The sequence below is a fragment of the Syngnathus leptorhynchus genome, chromosome 18 (assembly GCF_054491065.1).
Source record: "Syngnathus leptorhynchus isolate UIUO chromosome 18, UIUO_Slep, whole genome shotgun sequence".
NCBI classification, from domain to species: domain Eukaryota; kingdom Metazoa; phylum Chordata; class Actinopteri; order Syngnathiformes; family Syngnathidae; genus Syngnathus; species Syngnathus leptorhynchus.
In genome coordinates this window covers 7,646,474-7,669,890 of record NC_141212.1, presented here as the reverse complement: position 1 = coordinate 7,669,890, position 23,417 = coordinate 7,646,474, and the positions used below count along the sequence as shown (strand labels likewise).

General features: G+C 41.5%; 1 protein-coding gene across 1 annotated transcript; it reads right to left on the bottom strand.

Moving 5' to 3' along the window:
* Nucleotides 1–16,402: 16,402 nt before the first annotated feature.
* On the bottom strand, nt 16,403–19,971 carry hlx1 (H2.0-like homeo box 1 (Drosophila)). Its single transcript, XM_085937704.1, has 4 exons — nt 19,364–19,971; nt 18,567–18,746; nt 18,281–18,465; nt 16,403–17,111 (listed from the first exon to the last, which is right to left on the bottom strand). The coding sequence occupies exons 1-4, from the start codon at nt 19,797–19,799 to the stop codon at nt 16,773–16,775; spliced, it is 1,140 nt and encodes a 379-aa protein (XP_085793830.1). The 5' UTR covers nt 19,800–19,971; the 3' UTR covers nt 16,403–16,772.
* Nucleotides 19,972–23,417: the final 3,446 nt, after the last annotated feature.

The following is a 23,417-nucleotide window of genomic DNA, read 5'->3' as shown; positions in this document are numbered from 1 at the left end:
GTTCGATTCCACCTCTGGCCCTCCCTGTGTGGAGTTTGCACGTTCTCCCATGGGTTTTCTCCGGGCACTCCGGTTTCCACCCACATCCCCAAAACATGCTAGGTAGGCCGACTGAGAACTCCAAATTGTCGCTATTTGGGAGTGTGAGTGCGAATGGTTGTTCGTCTTTGTGTGCCCTGCGATTGGCTGGCAACCGGTTCAAGGTGTCCCCCGCCTGCTGCCCGATGACGGCTGGGATAGGCTCCAGCACGCCCGTGACCCCCGTGGGGACAACGGTTCAGAAAATGGATGGATGGATGGATGGATAGATGCTAATCCAGTGAACAGGCGAACAAAAAATGCTAAAACAATACAAACAGATCAAAATAATTTGAAAATGATTCTTTTCAGATTATATGGAGAATATCTTGATGCTAGAAACTAATGGTATTGGCCTTGGACACCTCGGAATCTGCTGCATTGCCAGGTCAATACACAAGCAACACAAAGTTATTCTTTCTGGCTCTCAGGGGTCCCCCCCTGACAACCACACTAGGTTGCCATACATTTGACCCCGTGTAAGTTCAATTTCAGTGTCACAGCACCTTTAAAACCAACATCTTACCAAGTGTTTTCAGATTTAATAAAAAGGAAAAATGGCATCGCAATGCTGAAAGCATCACATTTCTAAGTGGCTGTGTTGCCCACGAGGCAGACTGTGTTGCTGTGCCATCCGAAAGAAAGCTGTAATATAGTGAGTGCAACTTCAACTGACAGAAATAACCATTATTGACCACAACTCCTGAGCTGTTCAAATTTTAAGAGGGAAAATGGTGATGATTAAAGGATTATTTATAGTGCAACAATTTGATGGTTTAGTCCCCGAGCAAGGGTTTTCAAAGTGGGGAACAAGAAAGCTTGCTTTCAGGGAACGTTTGAGTTGTGCGGCTTTAAAAAAAGAAATCCATATTTTTGCAAGCTGTTTCGCCAAATCCAGGTTTTGTATTAAATCTATAAAATGTGAGCCATAACAAGGAAGGTACTTCACTGTCAACAGGTATGAGTTTGCATGACCACATATTTCACAACAGTAACACAATATCACATCACACTCCAAAAAAGTGTTTGTGTGTTTTAATCAGCAACCTCACTCTGAAGCTTAAAATTATGCCGCTGCAAAAAAAAACTGTTAAATGATTTGAGCTATAGAAGTGAAACCTTTTATGTTGTTTTCACTTGCACTGTAATTTGGTCGAGCTACCTTCAACAAGTCATACAAATTATAGCTGTGATGAATAATTTTCTGTTTGCTCACTATGTGGTTTCCTGATATAAGTTTTCAATTTTGAGTTTATCGTTCAGTGATTGATTAGCGATCAGACGACAGTGAGCCACTGGAACTGCAAAGTAGCCTGGAAAATACTCTAATTTGAGAATCCAACACAGAAGACGTCATTGTTTACATTTCTGCAGTCACAACAATAATCTTTCCCTATGATCACCAAGCAGAAGAAACAATAGAGTTTTGCTTGTATAAATTGTTTCCAATATTGAAAACTTCCAAAGGTCATACCGACATGTCTGCTGTCCTTGTGAACCCTCACGTTATATTAAAGTTGTATTTATAAATTCACCATATTTCATTAATTTACATGAAAGAATCTCCATGTAGTCAGGAAAATGAACTCAAATAAATGTACTAAGTGTGTTCCATTCCAGCCCTGTGAGAGGTTCTGAGAGTCTTTTATCACCTCCCTGAGCTGTTGAGCAAAAATAATGTGGCCTCTGTTATTCTCATCAGCGACGCAATGAGCAAAGTCTGAGGGGATATCCTGTTGGCCACTGAAACACATTCATCCTACTTGCCGCGGTTTTGGTGACACAAGATTTACAAAAGACTCCGCTCGCCTGCACGGCTCCCGCCACAACACTCCTATTTAGAGCAATGAACCTTGAATGTGATGTTATTAGAGAAAACAAATAACGAGGGAATTCATGCTGTCAGCTGCTGCACGTGGATTAGCCCCTACCACCCGTTCTGTTCACACTTACTGGATTTGTTTGTCTGTTCTTACACTTATCTGTTGCAAAATTACACCTAATTTTCACACATGCTAATACGTGCTAGCTTACTCTGTGGTCGACTTAATATAAGGACTAACATAAATACAATTTGCAGGCATATAAAGGAAGATTTACCCAATATATATCAATAAGATTCTGTACTGCATATACCGTAATTTTCTGACTATATGTCGCTCCGGAGTACAAGTCGCACCAGCCATAAAATGCACAATAAAGTGAAAACAAACATATCTAAGTCGCACCGGAGTATAAGTCGCACTTTTGGGGCAAATTTATTCGTCAAAATCCAACACCAAGAACAGACATGAACGAGCAACAACGGGCTAAACGATAGGTATGCTAACGTGACATAAACACAAACGAAGAGCTGAGAACGGGCCTGACGTAACATTCAGAGTTATTCTAATAACTATTACATAAATAACACGTTTATAAAACCATCTGTGTCACTCCAATCCATTAAATCAATCGATCGTCCTTTATGTAAAAATGCCGCGTACACGCGCCGTCGCACTTGTCGTGATTTGCATTTCTAATTATTCCACAGACCCATATAACGATATATAAAGTATATTTCAAATAACTATCATATTACAACAATGTTATCAAACCATCTGTGTCACTCCAAATCATTAAATCCATCGATCAAATTCCTCGTCCTTTGTCAACAACGTCGCGCGTGGGCCCTGACGTCGTTGTCGTCATTATTTCACAGATCTAGTATATAACTATATTGTAGCGTTAACAAAGTACAAGCAAAGACGTGGGTTTGGTAAACGGCTCGTTATTTAACAAAACAAGAGTTCAACGAGGCAACAACTACTGAACTTCCAGCCACGGAGGTGGAAGAGAGCTCCATAGAATAGGACCGGGCGTGCATAAAAGCCATGTCCAAGCCCCATCCATCGTCCCCGGACAGCCACCCGGCTGAGTGCCGCCCCCCGACTTCCATCCACGGAGGTGAAAGAGAGCTCCGTCGAGTCGGACCGGGCGTGCGTAAAAGCCATAATAGTTTGTCAAACCTTCTGTGTCATTACAAATCATTAAATCCTTCAAACTCTTCGTCCTCCGCGTCACTTACAAACAAAGCCGCTAATGATGCCGGTAGTACGTGGGGCCCTTCGTCATCTTCGTCATCCCGTGATCGAATCTTTGTCCTTTATGTAAACAACCGCCGCGCTGCTGACGCCACTTGAAATAAGTCCCCCCCGCTACCCAAATTATGAAAAAAAAACCCGTGACTTATAGTCCAAAAATTACGGTATATATTTTTGGTGCATCACTAAAATAAATTTAACAACCCACTTATCTGAGCAAACCGCTATGAAACATGTCTTTGGCTTTCAAAAGGAGGAACTATGAAGTCGGAGTCGAGCATTTCACAAAGTCCCCTAACCATTATTCATTGTGTGGTTTCTAATTTCTGGAAGAATGTAACATTTGACTACAAGTGGAGTATTAAAGTGTACCCAGATTAGTCTTGTATTTTTTTAAATAAGGAGCCATATCCTGCTATCACGCTCCATCTGACCCAAAGCATGCCTGTGGCAAAGTCATGTCAAACGTTCAAAGCAATGACATTAACATTAGAGGACACCCTGCTCAGGCCACCCAGGTTACCTTCATTTTTCTTATTTTGATTTTACACAGCCGGGCGTCCCTGCACACTAAATCATTCACGTGGTTTTGAAAAGCGACCATCAGTCTCATATATGATGATTTCTACCTCTTGCCTCCATCCTTTCCAAGATTTCTCGTTTTATCGGCCGTTACATTTGATGCAGTCTCTCATTCTGGCAGTGGGCAGTTGCCTCACAATAGAGATTTTTATTTTGACAACCGACCTTAAACGGTAGCTTGGCTCAAAATACTAATCCTCGTTCAGTACTAAATATTTTTTTTATATCCTCCGTTTTTCGAGGCGTCTCCAGTCGTACCACCATTTATAGGAATATGTCGAGCAAAAACCACACGGGGACTATTTTGTACTTTTTCTTTTTGTTTAACACAGTAAGCCCATTCATTCCTCTACTTATTATTGCATGTGCCTTGATCTCATTTTTCAAAAATTAGATTTTTATCTCACTAGCGTGATGAATCCTTCAGCCAGAGGCAGTTTGATGGAACAGAAGACATCTATGGAGGTTTTCAGAATAAGCACTATTATCTTACAGTTAGCTAACAAATGTAAATTACAGACTTGTCAGTCATAACCAAATCAATATTTTTCTTTACATTTTCATAAAATAGCATCGCTTATATTCTTTTTGTATGCGGTATGCGTTTTCTTCAGTTTGACTTGCAAGACAAACCACACTGACAATAAAAATTCCTTTTGTTCCAAACAACATAATTCAAGCCTTTGTGGGCTGCTTTGCCGGGAGAAAGTTCACTTTTAAATCCAGCTGCGCTCTCGTGGATGGGCCTGCTTGGAATGTACCAGTAAAGTGGAACAGAGGGGAGCGAATGTGTTTAGATTCAAGACCCCGCAAGTGCATTAAGCAGGACGTAAACACGAGCGGGCATAGCCGAACCAAAAGCAGTCCGGTAAATGAAGATGATCTCAAATATGTTCATCCAGGGTGATAAAAAGATAACAAAGCTGAAGGGTTAAGAGGCCCAACTTTAGTGCTCCGATCATCATTTCCGTCAATGGACAACTTAAGGGATCTGTAAACAAACTTGAAATCCATCATATCACAACCATTTTAGGTTTTTATTTGGAGTTCTGGTATTTCTCATCTTCTTGGGAATGTTAGGTTTGTTCCCTGTTCTTTATCTTTAATGCTCGCTATGCTAAGAGTCAGCCTTCACACTTTAACTATTTAATGTATGCCAGAAGGATCGAGACAGCTGTGGAGCCTTTTCTGCTAGATGCGGAAGGTCTAACTCCCACCACCAGGGTTTCTGCTCTTATACTACTCTGGGCTGCCCTCCTGCAAGGAGGTGACTCTGCCTAGCCTGTGCGATAATATGTGACCTTGTAGTCTTAACTGAGAGCGACCTCTACGTATGTGCAAAGAGTGTCATCGAGAAGAGAAAGCCAATGAAGCAAGAGAAGGGTTACAGCGATATAACGGCATAGTCAAAGTCAAAGTCTGCTTTATTGTCAATTTCTTCACATGTTAAGACACACAAAGAGATCGAAATTACGTTTCCCACCATCCCACGGTGACTAGACACATTACACAATACATACAAGCAAATAGTACAAAGAGTAAAAACGAATAGATAAGAGCAATGAATAAGTAATAAACAAATAACCTAAATTAATCAATAATAAATAAATAGATAAATAATAGGAACAAAATGGAGCAAGCGCGCATACAGCAGACAGCCAGAATATAGCGTAAAAGTACAGGACGTTATGCAGCCGATGGTGGAGGGGGGACAGAGTTCAGGATCCTGACAGCCTGGAGTACGAAGCTGTTGTTGAGTCTAGTGGTTTGGGAGAGCAGGCTTCTGTACCTCTTCCCAGAAGGCAGAAGATCAAACAAAGAGTGAGCGGGGTGACTCACATCACACACAATTGCGGTCGCTTTGTGGGTGAGATGGGAGGTGTAAATGTCCTTCAGGGTGGGAGTGAAGCACCAATGATCTTACTGGCTGTCTTCACTATCCGCTGCAAGGCCTTCATGTTGTATTCAGTGCAGCTAGCACCCCACACAGCGATACATCTGGAGAGGACGCTCTCAATGATGCCACGGTAGAATGTGGTCATGATGGCAGGAGGAGCACTTGCTCGCCTGAGTTTCCGCAAGAAGTACAGGTGGTGCTGAGCTCAAGCTACCTAGCTGATCACATGTGCCAAAGAGGACTATTCTAACAGGAACATGAAAGTAATTACGACCATCGAGGTGCTTGTCTGAGCAAGGAGACTGGTTCTCCTCAGACCAACTGACACGACTTGTGACATCATAACACTGCTTGTTTGGACAAAGACTGAAGTATGTAACGGTCATTTATTTGGACCCGTCATCCACTGGCGTGAGGTTAATGGTTACTGGGAGGATTGCCCCATATTCTTCTTGGAGATCGATATTACTCGCTTGTAGCAACATAGACACAACAACTGCTTGACTGTCTCCACCCTTTTCCACAAGTGGTGGACAGCGCTCCAATTTCACGGTTGTTTAAGCGTTGTCACTCTTTTTAACTCGGTAGTGTGAAACACTAAACACGTGCGTAAACGTTGCAGTGATTTAACAGCTATCAAATGAAAAGACAAATTATTTTTCCTCATAAAAAGACTTGAGTGATTTGCAGTACTCATTACTTGGGTGTTACTCTCTTCGGTTACACGATGTTATGTCTAATGATGTCACCCTTTACCAAGTGCGCATATATTCTCTCAAAAAAGAAATAGTACTGCTAAATCAAATATAAGCACTCTGTTGTTCCAATAAAGAAAAGTCATCATTGGTCCCTCGAGAGAGAGAAATGTGTACAACATCAACAGTCTAGCCTGTGAAATGTAAAATGAAGACCATGACCTCTTGTCCCATTACTTTTGCCCCACTTCCATCCATCAGCTTGAGGTCTACACAAAAAACAAATCGTTACAGCCACTTGGCACTTGCCTTTGAAAATATGTCCGACGGGATGGATGCAAGTGTCAATAAGGTGGGATTTCTCAGAGCCCTTATCATGGGATATGAGACAAGACAAGACAAGAGAGTGGGAGCAGAGCAGAAAGAACTGGAGCCCTAAACTATGATTTACTTGACCCTGCTGGTGCTGGAACTCACAGCCAGAGCCTCATTAATTCTCAGGGTCATTCTGTTTGGACGTAAATTAGTTCAAAATCGCAATGCAAAGATGACTTCCAGACATACACACAGTTATGAAATCGCTGGTCCTGCCCTTTTCATCACCCCTCATAGCAACGCCGGGTCATACCAAAGACTATAAAAATGGAACCCATTGCCTCCCTGCTTGGCACTCAGCATTAAGGGTTATAATTGGGGGGTTAGATCACCAAATGATTCCCGAGCACGGCACCGCTGCTGCTCCCCTCTCCCCCAGGGGATGGATCAAAATCACATGGGGATGGGTTAAATGCAGAGGACAAATTTCACCACACCCAGATATGTGTGTGACGATGATCATTGGGACTTTAACTTTTTTTAACTGGGACTTTAACTTTGCTGCTGATTTCCTAAGAACGACCAAGTAAATCACTTGCCTCTGCATGGAGGAGTTGCTAATTCCTGATAGGAGGGGAAGGGGACAGTAGAAGATTTTGGGGGATAAGAAACAAACTCCAAACTGATGTGGTGGGCCGGATCTGGCCCTCGGGCCTTGAGTTTGACACCTGTGTATTAGGCTAGCAACAGTTTAAAGGGATTGTGAAAATGTTTGTCTGTTCTTGGAAATTTGTTTGGTTATCTAACAGTGGTACTTTGACTCGCTGATTTCATTATTTCAAGACAACCTGAATGTTGAATGTTTGTGTGAGCATCTAAGCTTAAGTTGTGGCCTACAGCAGCTCCTCGCGAGTGTTTGATTGTTTGTCCTCTTCAATAATTTTGCTGAAATATGTGTTGATATCTGCACCAGACTTTAGACCTGGCATAATTTATACTTTTTTTTTCACTATGACAGTTTACATATAATTTTGCTATTACTCCCCACTACTCCTTGGTAGTTTTATGAGATAATCAGAAGTGGTTGATCTCTCTCCGAACCTTGGCCTGTTTTTGTTGCGGGGAGAGCAGCGAGCTGCAAGAGCCCAATGAATTACACTAATGTGCATATTTAAAGGGGTTCATATTGCCTCTGGCCTGTTATCAAGACTACTCCAGTGAGAATGTAAACTATCACCTCGCTTGGGCCAATATTTAATGTTATCAGACTTTTAAACAACTCTGATGTTTATTTTGTGACAATTAAATGGCAGATTATTTCAGCCTTTTCTCACTGCTTCACACAAGCAATGGTGCTGTGACTCTCATTAATTCCAGCAGAGATAGACCCGAATTAGTATAAACATTGTGGTGAATCACACCTCAGGTTTATAGAGACCCACCAAAGGGGGGGAGGATGCTCCATACGAGGCCACACAAGCAAAGCCGCTGAAAGGAAAACAACCCTAATCCTGCTGATAAAAGCTGGATTGTTGCAGCGTTTATTTGGACACGCGGTGCCTGGCTGAGGAGGGCGTCTAATGAGACAGCGCTCTGTCCAGAGTGGATTCATCACCACTGGATTGGGGTTATCACCCACCCGCTGAGCTCCACTACTTTTTAATCAGGCTCCTTTCTGGTCACTCCCTTTCTGCCACGGTTCATCTTAAGATCCGTCAGCATCTATCAGGACCTGAAGACAGGCTTAGCGAAGGATTGCCTTGCTTGGTTTACTTTCATGACCGTTATTAAGACAACATTGTGTTATGCGCTAACAAGGTCATGGTATACGTGTGATCAGTTTAACTCTGGAGGTGGGGCACCCCTGGGATCAATCCAAGCACCACTAAAATTTTATTTACTGTTTGGAGACGTGTTAAACCATGCAGTACTGGAAACTACCCCTCTGTCATCTACAATTATACTTTTACTCGTTGCAAATAAAGCAGTGATATGTTTCATATTTTAGTGTGAATGCATTATGGATGCCGTCTGGAAGTTATTTGGTGTCTCTGTTGGACCTGCAGCTGTTTTTGTTTATAGATGGCCAAGGGAGTCAAATGCTAAATGCGCCTCCCTGCTGCCTTTTGTCCATCACTTTCCAATTCCAATCCACCGTGAAATCATAAAAAACGTCATCAGCTTTTCACAAATGCTTAATGTTGACATGAGACGTAGAATTTTTGGCGTCGTCTATAAACAAAAAGCACGGCATCTCGTCAGGGGTCTGGTGTGTCCTAATGAAGACATCCAGCGCTTGGACAGTTTCAGATGAATTGCTGGACAGTCGAATTTTGAAAATGGAAAATCCACAGCAAACCTGTTTCCGCTTTAAAGGGAAGCGGCAAGCCTCTTACCCTCCGCTCTGAGCATCATCTCGGCCCAGCTAGATTACACGGCGTGCATGTGCATCGTGGCTCTCCGACGCTGCCGTCTGCTGAAGAGCGCTGTTTCCCGTCAGAGGCCATAATGGAAGCCAGATGTCTCACTGTCTGTTTAAAGCCCATAATCAATAGTCTCACTCTCAAAGTTTCTCTTCCTCTCAAGACAGCTTGTTAGGAGAAAATCTGTGAGGGAATGGCTGTGTGTATGTTGCAAACAATGCAAAGTGTGTCAAGAGTGAGATTAACTAATTAGATGTTCCACGTGGCTTGTTGGAGGAGGTGTGTGGGGGTGAGGGTCTGGGTGGGGGTTTGGGTGTGTGTGTGTGTGTGGGGGGGGGGGGTCATTGCAGCCTCAATAAGATAAATGACACAAGAGGCATGTTACCTCTCAAGGGGCTCAAGGAATGATCGAGAAAGAGAATTCACATGAATAAAAAAGAAGTTGGAATTGAAGTTGTTTCCTGCAATCCGGCAGGGTTGCCTTACATCTCAATTCCTGAGCTGGTGTCAGAGGGAATGTTGTGAAATTGATTGTTTGAATGTTAAAGGGGATGAATGAGTTGAACGCAGGGAAAGGTGTAGGAATCAGAGTTTGCAAGTTGTCACCTCTGGCTGGTGAGCAACGCTAGATACAATGAGGATTGGTTAAATGCAGAGAGCACATTTCATACATGGTCATGTATATTACAAATATGATTATTAAAAAATCTAAACTAACAGACCCGTTCTAAAACCAAATCAAAAGGATGACATCTACCCCCGCCACACAGAAAATAAAGGAAATTGAGTTATTTTTTACATCATATTTTACATACCTACAGCACCAACAATGGAAACGATCTGAATTTGAATCTTGGCTCCTTCCTGTGTGTGTGATGCATGTTTTCCTGTTGTGTACTCCCTCCAACATTCCCAAAATAATGCATATTTTACATAGGTGGGAATGTGAATAGTTTTTCTACTGCCATGGAGACTATAAGGTGAGATATGAGGAAGAGAAGAAGTTGTATTTTTTTTTTTCAATAAACGAAAGAGCCAAGCGCTCTTACCAATTACAGTAGCGCTGCCGTTGATGTCAGCATACAGTAGAGATACTTTTGATTATGAAGATGAGAACATTGAAAATGTTGACTTGAGTGGTAATCCCAATATATTTCCAGGAGGTACCCCTGCTGCTGTGTTTAGATTAAAGCTGCAATGACTTCAACAAGCAAGAATGTATGTGCTACTATGACCAGGATGAGTGAGAATCTACACAGACATCTTTGTTTTATGCGTATTTTCTTCAAGCCTCTGTGTTGTTACAGGTGAATTTTACAGGTGTTTACAGTACAGTGGATTAACGCTTTATTTAAAAATGGCACCATAAACATCTGAGCAAGTTGAGGACGGCCCAGGCTTTAAACACTGTCATAAAGTCTAACGGCCTGTACGCAATCAAGTGCAAACTGACTAAATATTCCGTACAGTAGAATAAGCGGAGCGCTTCCCAACACGAGTGGGAATAACTTCATTTCCTCGGATGAAGCAGCTGGCCGTGTGGACGCTCTGTAAAGTTTAATAGTCAAATATGCATGGATGATGGTCCAGCTGTGCAGTGTCATGTATTCCTAAACAAACCCCAGCAAGACCTGAACTCTCACCCCTTGCACATGGTGGTTTTGGAGCTCTCAGACATTCTACACAGTGGGCCTTTTTACAGACACGGCAAATCCCAAGCGCTACCATTATGGTCTCAGTGTAACCGCAGCGATGCAAATAAGGACGGTAATTACGATCTCCTGTCCGCTTCCGAAACTGTCGGCTGAATCAGTTAAAAGGAAGTTGAATTGAAGGATGTGAAACTATAAAGTCGTTTTTATAAATCACCTGTTCACTCTTGCTCGGTTGTTAGGGCGACGGGTGCTTCGGCCGTCTAGATCGTTTTCGATCAACCTGCAGAAATATGCAGCAGTCGCGTCAAGAGGCCGTTTAGAGTTCCCTGCGCCCAGCTCTGTTTATTTTGGAACAAGAACAAGACAAACCCAAGTGACGTCTTATTTATTTTCCAGCTCTTGCCCTCTCCTCCCCTAACAAGCAGAGCCGTGAAGAAGAATTCCCTGATAATCTGTCAGTATCAGTCTGTAGTCTGTGTTCTTTAGGGTGTCGACACCATCCACATTCTATATAATGGACAGCGACCAGGTTGAATACAATAACACAAAGGCTGATAAAAAAGGGAGGGGTGGGGGAGTGGGGGGAGCTCATGAGATAACAGGGCAAGGGTGGTTCATGAGCGATGAGTCAAGTGACGTGCTTGATTGTATTAGTAGGCCTCGGGGTGGTCCAAATACAGCAGGTCAAGGAAACAAGCATGACTTTAATAACAGCTGCTAAAACTTAAAAAAATAATAATAATAACAACACAGCAACCTAGTGGTTAGCATTAAGATAACACTCACTCAGCTAAAATAATGTAAATTGTAGAAACAACAGAACATTTTAGTGGCTAAGATTATGCCCAATGCTGCATTCTGTATCTTTTTTTTTTCTCTTAAAGTGCCTTGTTGAGGTTGTTCCTTTTTTTGTAACAAGTGTCTAAAACACCACATATGTTAATTGTGGTTAAAAACGTTTAAGGCAGAATTGTTTACCTCAAGAGTGCAATAAAGTGTAATCAAGAGGGACCATCACTAAGTGAATCAACAGACTCTTAAAAAAAAATGTAGTGCTCAGTTTAAGCAAGCATCTGTTAGCCTTGATAAGTACCAAAAAGGGGAAATATGCTAACCTCAGATTAAGACCTTCGATTTCATGCAGGTGACTGCAGTTGCATCACACATCGGGTTGTGAAAGCCTCCAATGCATTTGCGAATAAAGAAAGTTGTCATTTACACTCCCCTGCCCAAACGTTAGTTTCAATTCAGTTAGATATCAAAAGCACAGCACACAACTAGTTAACTTTACTGTGAGTCCAAAGTGAAAATGTGCTGTTAATAAGAGCTCATATGAAAATTAAAGAGCTTCTTAAATCCCCTTATGTGTTTGCTTTTCTGTGGGCAGCCTAAGGCCGGCCATAATCCACTTCTCGGTATGTTCATCACTTAGTAAAGTCAATGGAAAAGGCCAGGCTGCCCTAAATAATACAGAGTCAATCCCCAAATTATAACCTTCACTACACAGAGTTGGCGTATGTCAATAAAATAGCTCCTTCATGCACGCCACATTATAATACAGGGCGGTAGGTCTGGCCATCCTCTCCGACTGCGTGTGTGTGTAGGCCGCGCAATATTTGAGAAGTGTGCTGAAAGAGCACTTAAGTAGTGCCGTCCAGGTGGCGGCTTCTCCAAGGGATTCTCCCCCCCTGTGAGGCCCATCCAAGGAAAACCAGAAGCATCTGGAGCTGGCCACCCCGCAGCGCCCCAGTGCGTGGCACTGGCCGAGCCTCCACAGCCGGTGCGGCAGCAGTTAGGCTCCAAGGTGGAGCGGGGCAAGAGGAAGGGAGGAAACTTGGAGAGAAACCATGAAAAATGTGGAGCATGAAAATGTCTCCCTTGGTTTATGGCAGCGCGGACAAACTTCCAAGAACAACACATCTTTAAATTTAACTTGAGATGCATTTCTTTTTTTTTTTTTGTTCCACTGCCAACTTTTTCTCCCCTCTCAAAAGAATCACCAATATCCTTGGCAACTGCAACCATGTTAAAAAAGCACTCAATAATGTGGCTTTCGTAAATGTGGTGACAGTTTCGGTTCGAGAGGCTCACCTTTCAACACCGGTGAACATGCAGCTGTGCAACGTTCACAAATACACAAACTTACATTGAAGTAAGCAAAACTGAAAGCAGTATTTTAGAAAAGGATTAAGAGACCTTGAGAAAAGGAACAGAGACGGTGAAATGGATATAAATGTGACTGGGTGACTGGAAAGCTCTTGGCCCGATAGCAAATTAAAGGTTCTGACCATGTAATGATATTTTGTGGCTCTCTGGAGGAAGTCATCCCTCGTGCAGATGATTGAGAGCTCCTTTTAGACAGTTGGAGTCATAAATCAACGTTTGATGGAACAAACATACCTCCAAAAGAAGAGAAACCCCTTTCCAGAAGCGTCCACGTTCACTCAACCTGGCCGCCCTGAATAAATAAAATGCTCCATCGATGACGAAGACATTTGGCGATGAAATATGGTGCACATGATCCCGAAAGTGACACTGGCGAGTCTTTTACTCGTCAAGTTGTGTCTGAAATTGGAAAATATTACTAAATGTGACACTGTGACAATCTATAGCCACGCCCAAAACTAAAATTGTAAAAAGCAGTTTATCTGTCATGATTCTGTTTGTGTTTGGATTACACATTGGTTTTTGATAAGTTGTGCCTTTTTTGTCTTGCTCATTAGTTGATTGGTTTCCACCTGTGCTTGTCAAACTGGTCCCTTATGTGAACCAATCAGCTTCCTCTGATACTTTGTGTTTTGTCCAGGTGTTTGTTGTCGTCTTATCAATTTGCTTGTATTTAATTTCTCTGGTTTCTCTCTGTCTTTTTCTGATCATTGCTACTGTCATATGTTGTATTTTGTGATGTTTTGTTTTTATATTGAATTTTGGTCTTTTCAAAAGTTTGTTTTTGATTTAGAGTAGAGTCCACAATATTCCTACAATGAATTTTTATTTGAGTATTCTTCTACAACAATTGAGTCCTCACAGTCCTTTTATAAAATAACCTTCAAACTGTTTTCTCAAAAGGCGACAGTGCGCCTTATAGTCCGGTGCGCCTTTATATATGGATCATTTGATGAATTTGTTGATCCATACTGGTTGTACACAGTGCTCTGCCCAAAATTTTAGTATGTTTTAGTACGACTAGTAAATTACAAGGTCGCATCGCTTACCAGCATTACGGCAACCGTGGCCATGGGGCGTCGCTGAATAGCTGTTGTATCCGTGAGGCTTTTTTCATTTCAAAATAGGCTGCCCGTTAATGTTTCGAGTAAATTTACGGATCGATATGGAAGGGAAATATAGGTAAGCAGTACCAATGTGTTAGATCGAACTTTAGTCAGTTACAATCATTTTATAAGTGCTCGTTTGAGAAACGCGATTGTTTACACTTTGCTGAGGCTCATGGGAGTCTGCGAGCTGAGGCTCATGGAAGTTTGCGGGTGGCTAATGCTATAGTGATAGCTGCTATGCACACGAGGCTATTTCATGTCAAAATAGGCTGCTCTGTTAATGTTTTGAGTAAATTTACGGATCGATATGGAAGGGAAACATAGGTAAGCAGTACCAATGTGTTTAGATCGAACTTTAGTCAGTTCTGATCATTTTATAGGATCGTTTGAGAAACGCAATTGTTTACAGAGGGCTCATTGGTTATTGGCTAGTGGATGCATACCGCAACCCTAGTCAAGCTCAGTTTGTTGCAGTGTAGCTTGTATTTTATGCGCTTTATAATCCGGTGCGCCTTATATATGGACAAAGTTTCAAAATGGCCCATTCATTGAAGGTGCGCCTTATAATCCGGTGCGCCTTTTAGTCCGGAAAATACGGTACACCTTAAGTCCCCTTACTACAACAGAAACGTCTCCATCAGCCTATCAAACAAGTTCTCATGCAGATAAAGCCTTGAAGTGCTGGAGACGCTTCAGCTTTTAGTCATGCTAATCCCCTCGGCGAGACACAAACCTTCCTCATTTTCTCTCCGCCAGAGGTCATTTGTTTTTACACTTTGCTCCTTATTTTTTACACCCAAGTGTCAAATATTGGTGAATCAGCAAAGCTGGTTTGCTTTACAGCTTCCCCTGTCCCGCTTGTCAAGAGGGACAGTATGAGACAGCTTTTAATAGCAGCTCAAAAGGCTGACATTAAATACTCACCAGATGGACTTTCTCCTATCCTGCTCATAAAGGTTCTCAAGACAGTTCACAAATCAAGGACTCACACTATTATGTTAAGCGTTTGGGTTGTTATTGTTATAGTACATTTTCAAATACTCCTGTAATTTATAGCTTTTCAAGGATAAGTAAAGTCTCAACCCACCTAGACGTCTTATATATGGATGTCTTCATATGTATTCCGGCTTATATAAAACCATTTTTTATGCAGCACCATTGTGCAAAGATTATGAGCAAACGTCACAAGCATCGCATAACACATTGCGGATCCAGCATAGACGATCACCTGAGCGGACGACCCCCCCAAAAAAAAAGCCGATATAGCTCGGAGAAGAAAATTGAACTTCAAGATGCGAAAGGAAAAACTTCATTTTTCCTGGGGGTCTGTGTCCTCTTCTTTTTTTTTTTTCCAGAGTGGAAAGTGGATCCTCTGGTAGTGAAAGTTTGCAGTGGTCCGGGTTTGGGGGTCAGTCACTATTGACGCTGCTGTTTTTAGCCTGCAAAGTCATGCTATACAGACTATCATGCTTTTTTTCCATAGCACAGCTTTAACAGAGGTGATGATAGAAAATAAGGCCTGTTAGAAACTTTATGCACATTTATAGCCTGCCTATGTCTATATGTATCAATAAATATGATTGACAATCTATAAATTGTGAATTATTAACTTTTTCCCCCTCTAAGCTGCTGAAATCCTCATCACTTGTATACTCGCTCATTTGAAAATATTCAAATAATTGCTTGTCTCTGGTTTTCTTTGAAGTTGTTTAGCACATTTATGATAGCTTTGGAATGAAAATGAGTCACGCAGGTAAAACTAACATGGGAATAAATGTTTCACCTCACCCAACAAGTTGACTGCTTTTATGTAACAGCAAAGTTTCATTTGTGTAAATTCTAAACAGCAAAGCATGTGATCATAGGGAATTTATATATTGCCACTTTAGTTATATTATTGTAAGGAGTGTGAGAGCAGCACTATAAATGGATGAGCAGTAATAGAGGTTTGTAACTACATGGCTCTGGATAAATAAAATATATTCAATGAGGTCACTGTTGCTATCTGGAGCCGTTTAACGTATACAAACTATAAATTTGCAGATCCCCCCTTCTCTCTCTCTCTCTCTCTCTCTCTCTCTCTGCTGCAAGAGCAATGGAATTCTGTGATTTGAAGGAGGTCAAGTTTGCACCCACATTTTACTTCAATGAATAAAACGGTGTTTCATTCACACACAAATGTGGGAGACACTTAAAAATTGCTTGTCTGAATATATTGGCCATTCATAATAATTAAGATCTAAATAAAATATGATTTGCACGTTTGGATGCACGTGTGCCATTCCAGTTCTGGGGGGAAAAGTTTACGGAAACAATTAAAGATTTCAATAATTGATAAGTAGTATGTACAGAAAGTTTCATGTCAAAATAAAAAAACGCACCACCATTGGAGACAGAGAAGAAAGCATTTTATTTACAATATTTTCAGTGCAAATGATATTAACAATATAGGATGACACGCAAGAAGACATGTACACAGCGTGTGTGTTTGCGTGTGTGCGTGCGTTTGTGTGTACGTGTGTGCACGCACGCGCATGTGTGTGCGTGTGTGCTCCGAGATTTCACTGACACAATGTGAAAGAAAATAGTACTTGTACAATTTACGACATATTTGATTTGTTTGCAACCCTCTGAGAAAAGCATCATGCAAGCTCAAGTCGAATGAAATAACGTCTTTCAGGGGAAGCTTGTTTTATTGTGCCCGTCATGGATTGAATCACTCTGCTCCAGTTAAATGGATGCAGATCGAAGTCTACCCGAACCGAACCTTCATATTAGAAGCTGGGGGGACGCCGACGAAGAAGAACCCGAGTCCGAGTGAGCCGCCTCCACACCGACATTGATGATTACGCTGGTTTTGTTGCTCTCACAAAGGTCCACGTCGTGCGTGGCGTCGCTCTTGTCCTCCTCCAGAGCGTCGTCAGACTCGCATTCGCACTCGCTACGCTCAACGTCGCTCTCGCACTCGGACTCGGCTGTTTCTTTGGGGTCCTTTCCGGACTCAGGCGTCCCGTCTCCGCCCGGCTGCTCTTTGTCCTTGTCTTTCTGGGCCTGGGCCTCTTTGGAGTGTCGCCACTTCATGCGTCGATTCTGGAACCACACTTTCACCTGCAGGGATCCACGTACGCACACGCGCCTTAAATTTATATTTGGCCACTCGTCTAATTTGTTTCATTAAATACAGAATTACAAATACAAATGCAGGTTTTGCGAGGTCTTAATTGTTTGATTGTGTACAGGATATATATTTTCATTTTTTATTGATTTCTTTAAGAATAGCGGCATTATTTTTTATTTGTACAGATTTTTCTTGTGTTTTATGAAATACTAAAAAAAATCCACAAAAAATGATACAAAGTTGTTCATGATGTAGCCTACAGTAAATAAAATCTTTTAAAAAAATGATTGCTTCTTCCATGCATCTATTCTAATCTAATTCTAATTGTGTTATGGTGTGTGTTTAATGCAATAACATCATTTAAGTTACAACTAAACATGGGGCATGTGTTTGTATCATTTATATAAAAAATATATAAAACTTTTTCAAGAAATTTGCTTATTCTTTCTTTTTCTTTCATGAAAAGTTGAGTATATTCAAATTTTAAATATTTTTAATGGAGTGTGTCATATCAAATAAACCTACAACATTTATATGGGTCACATGGATGGGAGTAACAGCCATTAGAAATATTTAGCACGTTCATCACCATAGAATCCAAAGTTCAAAATATTAAAGTCGAAGGGGGTGCAAACAAATAACTTCACTTAACTGACATGACAATGTAATTATGTTTTGCAGCTTAAGTGTATGGAATTCAGCATATAGTATGAACATGGTTTAATTTCATTCATTATTTTCTTTAAACATAAAAAATACACTATTATAAAATATTATTAGCAAAAACGAAAAAGTGAATTAGTGATATAGCATCATTACAAGTAACATTCGTGTGAATGGAGATCTGCTGGTTGTAATGTAATTTTGAGGCCTTGCAATGCAGTTTTACTGTGCAGGCCAAATGAACACAATGTGAATGGCACATCACAGAGCACATGCAGACTTGTGCCAAAGCCAAACAAAACAATGATAGCAATTAGTGCCAAACTGTATGGACATCTACTTCCTGCACTAAGATGCATGCAAGGACTATAAAAAAAAATAGAAAGACTTGTCGATGCCACTACTACAATGTAAGCACACTGCGATCCCGATTTGTGTATACAACAAAGCACATTCTCTCTATATACGACTGTACAGATTCATTGTGAAATTTTACCTGCGCGTCTGTCAATCCGAGCATGGCAGCCAGTTGTTTTCTGTCAGGCTTGGTGACGTATTTCTGGATCTCAAACCGCTTCTCCAGGCCTTTTCTCTGCAAGTTGGAGAAGACCGCCCTGGACCAGGAGCGTTTCCTCTTGTATGTCTGCGGCATTGTGTCTTTGGTGAGGACGGCGTATGGGCCTGTGGGTCAACAAGACAACAACGGGGGTGTCAGACTAGAAAGACCCAAAGGAAAAAACATTCCACATATGTCCCTAGGTGTTGTGCATGTGAGGGACTACCTGGGAAGGTGTCTTGAAACTGATGCTGGCCTGATTGTCTGCCGCCGCTGCCCAGTGAACTCATCATGGCGGAAGCCTCGCTCATCCCAGGTTCTATGGAGGAGAAGTACTGGCCAGCGGCAGGCTGAAGAGGGATGTGGACGCCTGACTGATGGTTGGAGCTAACGATGGACGTGAGATCTATTTGTGGAGGTGACAAATGGACTCCAGTCAAGATTTCAGGAAAAGCAACTATGTGACAATGAAGCACACCTGCTGCTGCCCTTGACTTTTGACCCCTACCCTGTGAGTAGGGTTTCCCCTAAAGATTATTTAGTTGTATTGAGTTTTGTGACCTAGCTGATTCACAGTTAAAATAAAATTTTGGGTGCACTGAAAATTTCAAGGCAGCCAACTTAGACAACATTTTAAGTTAGGCAATTTGTTGTGTTGTGAAAATATACTTTCCTACACTTCACAACAAAGAAGTGAATACAAGTTGCTTGGTTTGTTGCGCGAACCAACGTTGCTTCTGTAAATATCACTAAATTACATTTGAGAATTTTACCAAGTTAAATAATTGAAGAGAAAAACTGCAAGTTGTTTTTACAGTTTTAACACTACATATACAGTGAATGAATGGAGAACACAACAGACTTATGTGTGCCTTTTGATGATCAATATAACATTTTAACTAGATGAAACAAAACCAACCATGCCTTATTAATCAAGATAAAATATTAAAGTGTATGTTGTGATTTTCTTTCAACTACTTTCTGCGCTGATTTCCCCCCTATATTCCTGAAACATGCCCTCACCTCTTAACTTGTCCTTCCCCTTTGCGTCAAAATCCGTTGACAATATCCGATCAATTCCAAATTTGAGGTCTTTGCTTGAAGACGGGGGGGCCTGCGAGGTGTTGAGAGCTCCTCTGGGCACCGAGGTAAGTTGTAGTCCTTGCCTGTGGTACGGAGACGCGGGGCTTGCCCTTGCCCCGAACACAGACGCGCGAGCCTCCCCCGGTCCGACTGGAGAGGGACGCAGCGGGGAGCCGCCGGAGGACGCGCGGTGCTGGCCCACGTGCACCATGAGGGCCGAGGAGCCCGGCATGTTCTCTGCATCACCGGCTTGAAGGAGCTCCGCGATGCAAAACGACGGTTTCTTGCTGGTGTCCACCGCAAAGCCTCCTGCGCAGTACGCAGACCAAAGGCTGAAATTTGAGGCGTAAAACGGATTGAGGCCGGCGGTGTACATCCCGGAGGTTTGCACTGGATCTTGTGAAGGTTCACTAGAAATTCATACATGCACAAAACAATCGAGCGCGTTTGGTACCTATGTTGTCAGAACCGAAACACTCTCGCAACACTGACATCCAAAAGTGCACAGTTCCGCTCCGAAGTTACTTGCGCGCTTTTGATTGGTTCCACGCTCAGCCAATCGGTGTTTTTCATTTGCATTCGCTGTACTGAGAGGTATTTTGAGGGAGCGGGGTACTAATTTAGTACTAAAAATAATCTCGCAGGTTGATTTAGTCGAATAGGACTGCTGTTAGAATTAGTATCCCCTGTAATTTTGATTGGGGAGGGGGTCATTTCTTGAAATTTATTACACTTGGTAAAAACACCCGAAGAAGATACAGAAAAAGTAAATTGATGCTACCATGAACGGTGCTGCTAAGCCCGACCGAGAGAAAACCAAACTTCAGTGTATTGCTCCAGAAGTCTTGGACATACATGGTCACCAGGCTTGAGGACTGAACCAACCACCCATTCATTCATTCATTCATTCATTCATTCATTTATTTATTTATTTATTTATTTATTTATTTATTTATTTATGTATTTATTTATTTATTTTATATTTATTTATATTATAGCCGTCCCCCACGTGACAGACGGCCGCCCGCCCGCGTCGCCCGTACTTAAGCAATCAGTTTGAACACTCAAATTGTCATTAACCATCTTCCTAATAATATTTTTTTCATCCAAAACAGGCAAATAATGTAAATGAATAAACCATTCGATTTTATTTTTAAGAGATCTGCATTTCCCCAATCGTGGATTGAAATGGATATTACACATAATCATTATACTGTAGTCTGTCGGCCTATTTTTTCTACTAAGGAGCCTTATTTATTTATTTATTTATTTATTTATTTATTTATTTATTTATTTATTTAACACGTACTCTGAGTATTTCTAAAGTATTCTTTCCACCTCTGGATAAGACGAGAAAAGTCTCCACTCATCCTGTTTTGATGGGCTGTGATTGGTGTTAAATGAGCGGATACGTCCGCTCGATTGACCTCCAAAATAGAAGCTACTTTAGTATTTTAGGATACAACAGAAATCCTTATTTCTTCCGGAGCAGTCGAAGGAGGAGGGATGAGGGGGTGAAGGTGGGGGCGTTGGGGGGAATTTATAATGACTGTTAGAACTTCCCTTTTTCAATATTTGTGCAACTTTATCTCAACGCGCAAGTTGCACGCTGACGCAAATCCGTCCCAATGCTCATAATAAACAGAGGAAATCTATTCCCCGTGAAAACGAAAACACAATTAACTTCAGAGGCTGCGCTCCATCCGCAAGGACCCTCAAGACTCACACACTGGGAGCTGGCCAACAAAACTTTAAAAAATGCCCTATATGCGCGAATAATTAATTACGCGCCAGCTAGTAATTTTACTTGGTTTTACTCTACAATGCAAATACATTTGAAGTAATTAGGGATAATAAATAACTATCCAGTGCCATGTTTTATGGAAACAATGGCTTCTTCATTAATCTTGGTCCAGCGCGCCGGAAGCGCAGATGACGTTGGCTGCCTCGTATCATGATGTTTTCGAGTGAGACTTTTTCCGGGTTAATTTTAGAAATGAAATGTAAGGTTTGCCCTGCATTGCGCAGTCAAAACAATCCAGGGAAGAGGATGTAGTTATTTCAGGTGCTGATGAGCATTGCAGTGGGAAGCAAAAAGGGGGGAAAAAACTTCACAAATGAGCCTCATTAGATGTGATTTCCTTTTTGTGTCGATGTGAAATATCCAAATTGGGCAGTTAAATAACGTAGCGTCATCAATTATTTTATATTCCCCTTTTTCGTTCATGACTTGACTTCATTGTTCGACAATCACACATTTACAGAATAATAAAATACCCGAACTTTGCCATTTTGGATCTGGCTTATTTCCTTTCTAACATCTGGAAAATTAGTCATGGAGATTTTATAAAGTCCGTTTTTACCATCAAGCTGCATGCGCTTATTTTTCCTCTCTAGATGTCATTGAGAGTACATTTTCACATAAACATAACGTTTTAGTGTACTTATGAATGATTGCAAAAAGCATACACAAAGCAAAAGTGACAATGACTTTTTTTTTTTTTTTTGGTCCACATGGAGAAAAATTGCTTTTCATGCTGGGATCCAGCTGGACAGTTCACCTTTATTTCCCTCTTTCCTGCGGCTTCCCTCTGTGGAGCTGTTAGATGAGCTCAGGTTACCAACGCAGTCAAACACTCCTTCCTGCTTTAATAAGTGCACTTGAGTCTGTCCTCCACAATCAGTGTTACACAACAGGTGACATCTTTTGTCTGAAAATCAATGCAAGCATTTTTAGCTGGCCAAGCACATTAGCGACTGATCATGTTGTAGATTTTTAAGTGACCATATTTTTTTTCAGTGGAGTACCACAATGCAAATGCTGTTCCGTCAATTGAGAGCAACAAAAAGCTTGAAGCGCGCATGCCTGACCTCTTCTTTGCTCAAGTTTAAAAGTACAACAAAATGAAGTGTCAAAACATCAATGCGTCAAATTGACACCCAGTGTGGCCACTGTCCTCGTTCCACCTGACGTTTACATGCAGAAGCCTGTCGTTGTGGCCTGATTACTCGCTGTGTGTTTTTCAGGAAGTCTTATATCGGGCGGAGGAAAAACTGAATGAGGTGTTCAACACCGCAGCTCTTGCAGGATCAGAGGCTGGATAGAATCAAATGAGTTCCATTATTACACCGAGAATTATTGCTCCCCTCTGTACGGCTCCCGCTCGAGCCAAGATTACTATTTCTGGCAATGTTTGCCTTAGGAAGGAACTTTCGCAGATTTAATGGGACCTGGGCCATTGTGCAGGGCCTTCTGTATGGCACACTGCCATCATCTCCACACAGGCAGAGAAGAAAGAGCTGAAGGGTACTAAAGTCCATGAGAAAAAAAAAAGAAAAAGGGAGTCTCATTTTTTTCGGGACCCTGAATGCACAAACATGTCAGACTCTCTCAGGTTGACATGAACTCAGATGATCTTCATACGGCCTTTTTACGAGGTTAAATGTCAGGAGTGGACTTAACATGTGTCATGATGTGGCTCATGACTGACTGCATTGCACTTGGCAATAAAACTTACAGGAAACGGCAAAGATCTCTGCTCCATGATTTCATTTTAGCTTCAATACGTTTGGATGACGTTCCAATTAAAGTCGTCATTGCATACTGTAAAAGTCGACATGAGTAGACCGCAATTGAATATCAAGAGAACAAATGGGACAGTTTTTGTTTTCTATCTGAGGACATTGTTGAGGGCGTAAAATTTGTTCAAAAGTGAAACTTTCTAGCCAGTAAACTGCTGTTCATTATATTTGGTGCAATCTCACAAAATATTCTCAGACCAGGCTGTGAATACTAACTTAAACTACCCTGTAGTCATTTGGTGTGTCAAATATAAAACATTCACTGAACATCAAATATTGTTAATCGTCTATTGAAATGCATTAGTAATCCACAAAAGGGTTCAATATTTTACTGTTAAATTGCATGATGTGTGGTCAGGATAATCAAATGATTAGTTATTAGTGTTGTAATATGTACGTTTGAAGACACTTG

Excerpts from the sequence above, each read along its gene's own strand:
- hlx1 (XM_085937704.1), bottom strand. The coding sequence starts at position 19,799 with ATGTACACCGCCGGCCTCAATCCGTTTTACGCCTCAAATTTCAGCCTT. Across the intron at positions 18,466-18,566 it reads GTTTCAAGACACCTTCCCAG|GCCCATACGCCGTCCTCACC; the intron begins GTAGTCCCTCAC and ends GTTGACCCACAG. Across the intron at positions 17,112-18,280 it reads TCGGATTGACAGACGCGCAG|GTGAAAGTGTGGTTCCAGAA; the intron begins GTAAAATTTCAC and ends GGATCCCTGCAG.